The sequence below is a fragment of the Muscardinus avellanarius genome, assembly GCF_963383645.1.
Source record: "Muscardinus avellanarius genome assembly, chromosome: 12".
Classification (NCBI taxonomy): domain Eukaryota; kingdom Metazoa; phylum Chordata; class Mammalia; order Rodentia; family Gliridae; genus Muscardinus; species Muscardinus avellanarius.
The window spans coordinates 26,968,903-26,980,383 of record NC_137798.1 but is presented as its reverse complement, the minus strand read 5'-3'; the positions used below and the strand labels follow the sequence as shown (position 1 = coordinate 26,980,383).

The 11,481-nt window shown below is 50.2% G+C and overlaps 1 protein-coding gene across 1 annotated transcript; it reads left to right on the top strand.

The window, feature by feature from the left end:
• Positions 1-1,714: 1,714 nt before the first annotated feature.
• On the top strand, positions 1,715-6,883 carry LOC308270941 (NUT family member 2G-like; the record flags this gene model as incomplete). Its single annotated transcript, XM_080707089.1, has 6 exons — positions 1,715-2,400; positions 3,455-3,583; positions 4,278-4,465; positions 4,885-5,180; positions 5,457-5,573; positions 6,299-6,883. 6 exons carry the CDS (start codon positions 1,715-1,717, stop codon positions 6,881-6,883), a joined length of 2,001 nt encoding a protein of 666 aa, XP_080563215.1.
• Between the last annotated feature and the right edge of the window lie 4,598 nt (positions 6,884-11,481).

Here is an 11,481-nt window from a genome sequence, read left to right as displayed (position 1 = left end):
GGTTCAGTGGGAAAGCTTGAGCCCCAGGTCCTTTCTCAAGACACCTAGAACTCTCCATGATATCTTTCTAAGGGGCTTGAGAATAGTATCCTAGCTCTTACGGGACACTGGTGAGAAATGGTATTAGCCAGGACATTGCTTGATGAGGTTCTCTCTTACGACACTGGTGATGAAACCTCTCTGTGAGTTGGGCTAAAGGGCTCTCCAACTGCCATAGCCCAGACCCCCTTGGCCTCTTCCTTCTCAGAAGGAAGCTTCTTCTTCAGCCTAGGCAACTGATGTCTTTGATTTCACTGGTGCAGGGCAGCTGGGAGACCTCAACCAACATAGTGCTGGGGCCTCCCTGAATTGCTGGACTGTTGTCGCCCTACGGACACAGGTCTTCAGAGGTTCTCAATCTTTCCACTCTACTGTGTATGTTCAACCTTCCTTGTACAATTGACAGGAAGACTTTGCTCATCTTCCTTGTCTGCTACTTTGTGATCAGGGAACAGATGTGGGTACACCTAGCTTTCTGGAAGCAGGTTCTATGACTGCTGGAACCTTCCAGGGGAAAGAGACCAGCATAGAATCAGGAAGATCCCTGTAATTGCGACTGTTATGAGAAGTCACATTAGGACCTCTTGTAAGGGGAATGCTTTATGGCCCTTGCTCTCATCCACTGGTCTGCATCAAGGCTTAATGGATAGGCAGGTGTCCTTGTCCCACCTGGTAGCTGGCTCCATCCTGGTTTCTGTGAGCCTTTCCTGTTCACTATTGGAAGCTAAAAAACAAAACAAAAGAAAACAGAAAGTATGGGTGAACAAACAGGTCTTGATTGGATCCATTTCCCACAATGAATTCTGACATGACCAGTGGCTGTTAATACCTCTGGCGACCATCCCTGACAGACCCATGGCACCCCCACACACACACCTTTACCATCCTAGGCAGCAGCTGCTGCACTGCAAGGACCTGATCTCAGGGACCCAATGTCTAGCCCACTCACCTCTTCCCTGGAAACAGACCTCCCCATGTATGGCAAGCCCCACTGCTGGGGACAGGGTGGCCAGAAATGTCCCCACCTTGATCTTTGCTGTGGAAGGTGCCAGGAGAAGCATCCACCTTCATTACTGATTTCCCTTCAGGGCTCCTCATACAATGTCTAAGGAGCGATTCCACTGATGTGCCTTTGTTTCTATGTGATAGGTTGGGGGAAGAGAGATGATTATTAGGAGCATCAGCAAAACAGAGACTAAGGGAATGAGGGCGCATCACCCTTTGAACCTGTGGCCAACCTATAGGCTCATAGAGTGCCGGGGCCAGGCCGAGACAAGGTCCCTTTCCCACAGGTGGGATGCCTAGATGGCATCACTGAGCAGAGTCCACAGATCCATTTCTAGGGAGATGCCTGGGCAGGAGGCTCCAAAGCCCGCAGGGGGTCTCAAGGGGATGGAAGGCCTAGGTGCTGCTCCTGGCAGACAGTGGTCTGGAAGTCTGAGTGGACTTGGAACCAGGTGTTTGCCGGGATACTTCTGAACAGTTGGAACACAGCATGAAATCCACTCGGAAACACAAACTTCCCGATGCCCCTGCCCCAGTGGCCTGAACCGCTGAGCTTCCTCTCTCACTCCCAGTGACCGAGGAGCTGTGCGTTGCCCTCCAGATGCCACTTCTCCTCCTCAGCTCAACCCTTTCCTCTGTCTCCACAGCATCTACAGGTCTGGGACAGAACATGGCCCTGAACCCTGCGGCCTCCATGTCTCCATTCCCTGGCCTGCCCCTCGTGCCAGCTCTCCCTGTCCCAGCAGTCCAGTGGTCCTGGAAGCAGCCCCCAGGCCCTTTCATGCCTGCACCGAGCTCTCAGGGGAGTGCACAGCTGCAGCCTGCCCATCCCACGACACCTTCTGTCGCGGGAGCTGGTGTCCATGGGCCAGGTGGGCCTGGGTCTTTCAACCTCATCTTCCAAGTTGGGACAGAAGTGCGGCCAGCAGAAACTCCAAATACCCAGAATGTTATCCTCACTCAGGCCCCAGCCATCTGGAGTGCCCTCAATGGGACTGTGGTGCAACCCGCTCCCATCCTCATGGTGATTCCTGCCCCAGTGACCATTGTGCCTGCCTCGGACAGCACCAAGCCCCAGCCCCCAGTGAGGAGCTCGACCCTGGGCCTCGCCCCTCAGGGCCCACCACCGATAGCCACCCTGGCCCCCATTGCATCTCCTATGACCGGCGAGCCATGGCCACACCAGGCAGGTGGAGAGGGCAGCCTGGCCAGCTCCCAGGGCGGGGCCTCCACGGATGGCTCCTGCAGACAGTACAGTGTCTACGAGAACTTTCTATACTGGCAGCACATCAAGACCCTTGTGTGCAGGAACCTCCCCGGGACGCCTGATGTGAAGGCACTCTCCTGCTTCCTCATGTGAGTGCCCCCATGGCCTGGGTTTCACCCTGAAGTTCTGCCCGAGTGGACATGTGGGCTGGGGGCCTGGGCGGGAGAGTGCCAAGGATGGCCGGTCAGGAGGGGAAGGGCAAGCTGAGAGCCGCGTGCCAGTACCATGCCTCTAGGGCCAGGTGGGAAGTGTGCCTTCTCCCGCTGGTCCTCAGCCCCGGGAGTGCAGCCATTGCTCCTCAGCTGTCATCACCACCATTCAGAGGACTCAGTCAGAGAAGATCCCTGGCGCAGTGGGGGCCCGGAGGCGAGCCCTGACTCCCTAGCTGGTCCCTTCCCTAGTATTTCAACTTCCCACAGGGACCTGAAGGTTGGTGCCCAGAGGACAGGACAGCCAGGGGAAAAAAGAGGTGCTGGGTTGACAGATGACATAAAGACACCCACTGCGTTATTCTGGAGAACCCCATCTCCATGGTACCCTGGGGTACACAGGCTCCACTTAGATCTGAGGTGGTTTATGTCCTCTTCCCGGGCTTTGACCTGCTCTTTGGCCTTTCTGTGCACTTCTATATTCCATACGAAGCACCTGTGCTGGGTGGTTCAACCACAGACACACATTTCGCACATTTCTGGGGTTGGTGTCTAGTGAAGCTCCTCCTCCTGGCTTGAGAAGACATCTGCCCCACTCGTCTGCACTGGCGGAACTGAGTATGTTTTGGTCCTCTTCCTCTGCATGCACCACTGACATCTTGAGACCCCGCCCTCAAGACCTTACCTGCCCCTACACCCACCCAAGTCCCCATCTGCAAACATCTTCCCTATATGTGCACATACGAGGTAGGGCTTCAGCACAACTGTGGAGGACACACCACATGTCTACCACACACAGCAACGCAGGACTCAGAGCCACCTGAGAGAGGCCAACGCAGCCCTAACTGGTGTGGGAGGCTTGTGGGAGCCCGAGAACATACCTTGTAGGGGCACCTGTCCAGGCAGTAACACAGAGGCATGCGGCTGTGTTGACCTGGGGCCCCTGGGCCGGAGGGCAGGCTGGGGGACCATGGCTGACCCTGAGCAATTGCAGCCCCGTGCTCCGGACCCTGTCGCGACGGGAGCCCACCATGTCTCTGGAGGACGGGCTGTGTAGGGGCCTGCAGGAATGGCAGCGCACGAGCAACTTTGACAAGATCATCTTCCACAAGATGGCGGAGAAGTGAGTCAGAGCCCCTGGCCGCCTAGAGCTGGGGTACAAGGACTGCACAGGGGCGTGATGCGGCTGGTCACAAGCCCTGTTGGGAGAGTCCACTCCTACAGCCCGAGCCTGCATCACCTGCTGCCCAGGCACTGTCTCCCTCCCTGGAGGGCTGGGGTTCCAAGTTTGGGCCCCTGAAGCTCCAGGCTCACTAGTCTTGGGTCCACAATGGCCTTGAGGCTCCGGGTCAGGGTGGGAGGCCTAACACAGCCAGCCAACGTGGTCTCCTGTGCAGCGGGGCTGCACATATGGGACACTCCACTAGTGCATGCCACCCACCGGACAAGGCCTGTTGCCCTTTACAGGGTGGGCCGCCACTGCTCATCAAGGACGCCACAGTTACAGTCTTGCATCCAAAAGAGGGTGGGCATGGGGATAGCATGGTGGGCAAAGCCTACCTCCAGACACCCTGAGGACAAGTCTCTTCCTATGACCTCTGCTCCTTCCTGTCATCCCTGTCACTCAAACGAGTGACAACAACAACAACTGCACAATCCCTGCCTTCTTGTAATAATCTCAGTCATCTCTGGTTAGCTTCCACTCTGTGTGACCTCCTCTTGGCCCTGCGCTGGGATCCTGCCTCCTCTGGGGATGTGGCTGGCACCCCTACTGTCGCTTACCTGAATCCTAACCACCTATCATCTCTGTCACCCAGGTTCACGGAATTTGAGGCTGCAGAGGAGATGGAGAATCCCCGGCTGCAGCCTCCTGCAGCCCCTCCTGCAGAATCCCAGGGCCAGCCTCCTGCAGCCCCTCCTGCAGAATCCCAGGGCCGGCCTCCTGCAGCCCCACCCAGGCAGGACCCCCCGAAGCTTTCAGCTCCCAAGGTGGCCCAGCAGCCAGGTGAGGCTTTCCACATTCCCATAAGCACTCATGAGAGAAGTCAGGGCTCAGGAAGAACTCTGTCCCCCAGGAGCACTTTTCCTTCAAGATGGGGCCCTTGCGGTTGCAAGCAGAGCACACCCCTAGGCTGAGCTCCCTGCTATCCTTGCTCCTGGACTGCTTGGCTGGCTATTGACCTTGCCAAGTTCAGAGCTCTCTCTCCCTGCACTGTCCACTGGACTCAGTGGCTCCAAATGTCCTCCCACGTGACCATTGTCTTAATGCCCCACCTCATGCACAGCATCCTCTATGGGTCCTGAGGTCAGGATGCTCTGGCTCACCCTGGGCCAGATTAGGTCTTCTGCCTGCCCTGCAGCAAGTGTTTGAGGTGATGCTAGAGCCCTGTGCACACACCACCCTCCTCTTTCTCCCTGTCCTAGTGTGTGCCTCCAGGAAGACTGGTCCCAAGTCCCGGGCTGACCGCCCCCTGGCACCCAAGCGCCAGCTGCCAGCACAGACCAAGGCACCGCAGGAGATCCCTCCTGAAGCCGTGCAGGAAAATATCGACATCATGGAGCACCTGAGTGGGCCTTGTTCCTCAGCCTCAGAGGAGTCTGACACAGCCTGTGAGGAGGACCAAATGCAGCAACTGCCCGAAGGATACAGCGCCAGCTCTAACCCGAACATCATGAGCTACATTGACAAGCTGTGCGCCCAGAAGGAATTTGTCACCAGGGTAGGCTGGACCTGGATCCCTCATATCTGGAGGATTTTGGGAATGGTACCTAGGCCCGTGGAATTAAGCTGGGTCCCTAGTACTAAGTACAGTGAGCATGTGTATGTGTGTGTATGTGCATGTGTGTAGCTAGTGGTCATGATGACTTAGAACTCCCCCCTCCCCGGTGTGGACCAGTAGTACCAGTCTCATTGCTTCCTGTTCTTCCTGGAAGTCTCCTTATCCTTGGGGTTGCTCCAGGCCATGTATAGCCATGCTTTATCCTTCTTTTCCCAGGTGGAGGCCATCATTCACCCCCAATTCCTGGCAGATTTGCTTTCCTCAGAAGCAGACGTGGATATCTTGGCCTTAACCAAAGAGTTGGAGGAGGAAGAAGAACTGACTTCTGACCAGGTAGGCGCTGGGGCGAGGGTCAATAGGCACACAAGTATCCAGGGGAATACCTGTAAACAAGAAATGAAAGGTAACAGGTAGATCAGGGCATGGTCACCAGAAACATTTGCAGAGGGGAGGAAACCTGGTAGAAAGGAGAGAGGGACACCAGGTGGGACAAGGGAGATGGACCACCAGGAACCAGGGCACAGGGACACCAGCTATACTGGCAAGCAAAGGTTCCTAAGGCAGAAAAGGAAAAAAGGGATACCAGATTAACAGAGGACTGGAGAGCCCGGATAGACTAGGGCAAGAGTGTCACCAGGTACACCTGGGGATGTGAAACACCAGGTAGAACTAGGAGCATATGACTCCAGGAAGACAAAGCCGAGAGGGACCCCACCCTCTAGAAGCAAACTCCAGACAGACAGGGGAGGGAGGATATGCAGTAGACCTGAGTGGAGGAGACCCTGCTCTCAAGCCTGGTTAACCTGGCTAGCCCTGTCCTGCTGGAGATTCATGGCTTCCTGAGCATGGCTGCCCCTGGATGGGGTGTTGTGGGGATGGACAAGATGGCAGGAGACAGGAGATCCAGGGAGGGCTGAGGCTGCAGGGCTGAAAGAAGGCCCACCATGTGAGCGGGCAGAGACCAAGTCCTTCTCTGAGACCTAGACAGGTGATGCTCAGATCCTCCCTCCTGTCCCAAGCCCCTGGGATTCCAGGCTCTTTGCCCTCCTCCTGCCCAGTGCAGAGTCGGCAAGTCATATTTCCTCCTGCAGCTGGTGGAAAAGCGTCTCCAGTCCTCCAAGAAGAAAGGAGATGTGCGGGGCCAATGGAGTCACACTGTGCCTGCACTGGACTCAAGAGATTCCAAGCCTGCGGCCTGCCGAGGTGCAGAGCGAGATGGCTTTGTTGCGCAAGGGGTTAGCACCGAGGCCTGCCCCCCACGGATCACCTCCCAGGAACTTCGGAGATGCAGGGTCACAGATGCAGATTTGCCTAAGGGTGCTGCCGCGGGCTCCCTCGGTGCTGCTGGGCCCCCCACTGAGGACTGCACAGCCACCTCCATGAGCCTCAGGCCAAGAGGTGCTGGAGGTCAAGTGCCCCAGCAGGGAAGGAGCCTCCACCCCACCCTACGTCCAGCCACCTACTCCAAGACACAAGCTCTCATGGGAGGTGCATCTCGGCTGGCAAAGGCCCCCTGCTCTGGGCGTTCACTGGAGGGGTCTGGACAGCAGGATGAGTCTCTGGGCCTGGCTCGAGGCTCACAGCCTCAGAAGAGGAAGTGTGAGTCATCAGGGCCCCCGAAGAGGAAGAAGAAGAGGCATTGAGGCCCCTGGTGTCAGTGGCCGGCCCCCAGGGTGCTCACCACTCAGTTCGGGCCTTGGCGTGGGTTCAGCCTCATTGCATCCTGAAACCCAATGAACTGAAGGCTCCTCACACTGTGGGGATCCCGCTGGTCCTCAGCATGGGGAGGTAGGGGAGGGTATTGGGAGGGTTGGAGTGGGCAAAGGGTGGGCAGAGGGTGGGCAGGGAATGCAAAGTTTGGGAGAGTGGGTGTGAGTGGGAAACTGAACCCTGGGGTATTATAGTCTGTATAAGTAAAGTTAGTGTGGTTAGCGAATGTGCTGACTCTTGTCTTGGTATCTGTGCTGCTCCTTGGGGCGAGAACTGGGAGGACTGTAGGATCCTTGATTCCAGCTTCTAGGGTGCACAGGCACACTCGGTGTCTGGATGAGGCCTTTAGGTTTAGACTGGTCATTCCACTGTTCCTGGGAGAGAAAGAAAATTCCATTCATGACCCCACTCACAAGTTCCTGCTTCGTGTAGAGAAACTTCACATCCCTTCATTATCTGTGTCTCTTGGACATCTTTGTGTTACCAATTACCTGAGAATCTTAGGCTCAATTTGGAAAGCATTTCCAGACAGGCCAGTCCTGCCCCTTGGTGTTAGCATCTTCGTCTTGGAGGCAATGGGATCTCAGTTGTATCAGGAGGCGAGTTGCGGCCTGACGCAACTCACGTGGCCAGTCTTCCCATTCTGCTCCCAGCCATAGGAGCCAGCATCTACAAATAGTTCTTTGAAAACATGATAGAAACCCTTCAACACACGTTTTTATACTTGACACAAATATACCCTTAACCTTTTAAATTCAGTTAACAAAAAGAAGATATAGTCAGGCAAACTGACCTCTTTATTTGCCATTTCTTTGTTTGAATTTGATTTACTATTTGTTAACATAGTAAAAATCCATAGTCATAGTAAAAATGTTCTTTAGTATTTATTATAAGGTAGTTTGCTAACCTTTGATTTTCTCTTTAAGAATAAGTTTAGGTTGCTGGACGTGGTGGTGCATGCTTGTAATCCCCGTGCTTGGGAGGCGGAGACAGGAGGATCGCGCAGGCTCGAAGCCATCCACGCGCTCTGGCTTAGGAGACCCTGTTTCCAAACAAAAATATAAAAATAGGTCTGGGAGTGTAGCCCGGAGGTAGAAGGGCTTCCAGGAACTGGAACTAGGGTATTGCCAAAAAAAAAAAAAAAGGTCAACTTCATTTTTTAAGGATATTTTTTCTAGACATAGAATTCTTGTCTGACACATTTTCTTCTCAGCCCATTGAATATATCATCTTATATTTGTCTTACCCCTATTTTTTTTTGTCTTGTTTTTTGGCACTGTGGTTTGAACCCAAGGACATTCTACCTCCAAAGTACATCTCTAGCCCTATTTTATTTTTTACTTTTGAAACAGTGTCTCATCAAGGTTCCAAGGGCCCCAGTAAGTTGCTGAGGCTGGCCACCAAACTATAATGATCTTCCTGTCTCAGCCTCCCTATGTGCCACCATTCTGGGTTCCTTCCTAATTTTTTCTGATAAGGAGCAGCTATTAATTGGAGATTTTCTTATGTAATGATTTTTTTCTCTCCTGGTTTAAAAAAATTTTTATTGGTGAATTGTAGTCATACATCTTAATAAAGTACAAGATAGTGGAGGCATCCATGCACACATCACCCAATTAACCTTTACCCCATTCCTTTTGCATTCTCTCCCTCACCCTCCTTCTCATTTTTGGCTTAATGGTTGACTTTGATATGTTTGTTAATGTACATCAAAAAACATTAGAAAAATTCCCTCCTCCCATCCTCTTAGTTAGGGTGAGAAAGTGGGATTTAATTTGGTTAACCAGCTTTGCCAATACCATTTGTTGAACAGGCTATCATTTTCCAGTGTATGATTTTGGTCCCTTTGTCAAAAAACAATTGACTGTGAGTGTGTGGATTTCTCTCTGAGTCTCTTATTCTGCTCCATTGGTCTATGTATCTGTTTTTGTGCCAGTACCTTGCTGTATTTATTACTGTGGCTTTCTAGTATACTTTAAAGTTAGGAATTGTGATTCCTCCTACAAGTTTTTTGTTGCTGAGAATGACTTTGGATATTCTGGGATTTTTGTTGTTCCAAATGAATTTAAAGATTTATTTTTCCATGTCTGTGAGGAATGACTTTGGTAATTTAATGGGTATTGCGTTGAATCTGTAGATCACTTTTGAAACTACAGTAATTTTGATGATATTTATTCTGCCTATCCATGAACATTGAAGATCTTTCCATCTTCTAAGGTCTTTTGTGATTTCTTCTTGAAGTTTAATAATTTTCTTTATAGAGTTCTTTTACTTTCTTGGCTAAGTTTATTCCTATGTATTTTATTTTATTTTATTTTTGTGTGGGATACCCTGGGTGGAAGTGTTTTCTGAATTTCTTTTTCAGTGGATTTATGGTTAGTATACAGAAAGTTTCCAATCTTTAAAGATTGATTTTGTATGCAGGCACTTGGCTGAATTTGTTGATCTGTTCTATAAGGCTTTTTGTCGAGTTTGTTAGGTTTTGTAATAGTAGCATATCATCTACAAATAGTGAAAGTTTGAGTTCTTCTTTTCCTATTTGTACTACTTTGATTTCCTTTTCTTGCCTTATTGCTCTGGCTAGAGTCTCAAGTATTACATTGAAAAGAAGTGGTGATAACAGACATCCTTGTCTTGTTCCTGTTTTTAGGGGAAATTCTCATTTTTCCTCATTTAATATGATGTTGGCTGTGGGCCTATTGTAGATTGCCTTTATGATGTTGAGGTATGTTACTTCTGCAGTGCCTTACCATAAATGGATGTTGGATTTTATCAAATTTTTCAGCGTCTATTGAAATAATCATGTGATTTTGTTTTTGATCCTGTTATGTGATGAATTATATGGATTGATTTTCTTATGTTGAACCAGCCTTGCATCTCTGGGATGAACCCTACTTGTCATGGTGTATGATATTTGACGTGTTTTTGAGTGCGTGTTGCTAGTATTTTGTCTAGCAGTTTTGCATCCAAGTTCATCAATAATATAGACCTGTAATTTTCCTTCTTTGAGCTATCTTTATTTGGTTTTGGTATTAATGTTATGTGAGCTTCATAGAATGTATTAGTGAGAGTCCCATGTCTGTATGTTTTTGTCCTTCCCTCCCTTCCTTCCTTCCCTTATTCATTCTTTTTTCTTTCTCTTTCTTTTTCTTTCTTTCTTTCTTTCTTTCTTTCTTTCTTTCTTTCTTTCTCTCCTCTTTCTCTCCTCTCTCTCTTCTTCCTTTCTCTCTCTCTCTCTCTCTCTCTCTCTCTCTCTCTCTCTCTCTCTCTCTCTCTCTCTCTCTCTCTCTCTCTCTCTCTGTAGAACCCAGAGGCTTTCTACCTCTAGGCTATACTCCCAGACCTATATTTTATATTTGAAAACAGGTTTTCACTAAGTTGCTGAGAGCCTCACTGAGTAGCGGAGGCAGGCTTTGAACCTGTGTGATCCTTCTGTCTCATCTTCCCAAGTGTGGTGTTTACAAGCATGTACCACCATGCCCAGCTGAGTCCCATTTCTTTCTATTTTACAAAATAGTGGTGGCACTGGGGTAGAACCCAGAGGCTTTCTTCCTCCGGGCTACACTCCCAGCTCTATTTTATATTTTATTTGAAAACAGGGTCTCACTAAGTTGCTGAGGGCCTCACTAAGTAGCTGAGGCTGGCTTTGAATCTGCACTATCCTCCTGTCTCCACCTCCCAAGCGCAGGGATTACAAGCATACGCCAACACGCCTGGCTCTTTTTTGTGTGAAAAAAATCACAATATAAGAAATGTTTATTAGGCAGGCATGGGGGTACACATCTGTAATCATAGTACTTGGGAGGGAGGATCACAGATTTGAGGCCAGACAGAGCAACTTAGTGAGACCCCATTTCAAAACAAAAAATATAAAGGGATATACCTCAAAGGTAGAAGGCCCAGAGGTTCAAAACATGGTACTCATCTCCCCCAAAGGAAAAGAAATCTTTATTAACATATAAACACAGTTAGGATGGGTAAAGTTTAAAAATAAGGTTTTAACCCTAGAAGAATGTCAGAGAGGGAAGCGCGCTGCCCATGACCCCACATCACAACTACAAGCTCTGAGGGATGCACTGGACAGGGCTGCACACACCATGATCTTGTGAAATTCTGAACCCTTACAGTTTCTGACAGTGTTTTCTGAAAAAAAGAGTTCCCTTTTCTTACTTCCCATCTACCTCTCTAGCGTTTATAAAAAATTTATCCTTAAAAAGTAAAGCTCAGCCGGGCGTGGTGGCGCACGCTTGTAATCCCCGCGCTTGGGAGGCAGAGACAGGAGGATCACGTAGGTTCAAAGGCAGCCACGCCCGCTGGCTTAGGAGACCCTGTTTCCAAATAAAAATGTAAAAATAGGTCTGGGAGTGTAGCCCAGAAGTAGAAGGGCTTCCAGGAATCCCAGTACCACCAAAAAAAAAAAAAAAAAAAAAAGTAAAGCTCATCATTTTGTAAAATTTCTCAGACAAGAGCTTTTAAAAGAAGATTTGCAAAGAAGATTACAAAAATTTAAAGATTACAAAATAGGAGTATC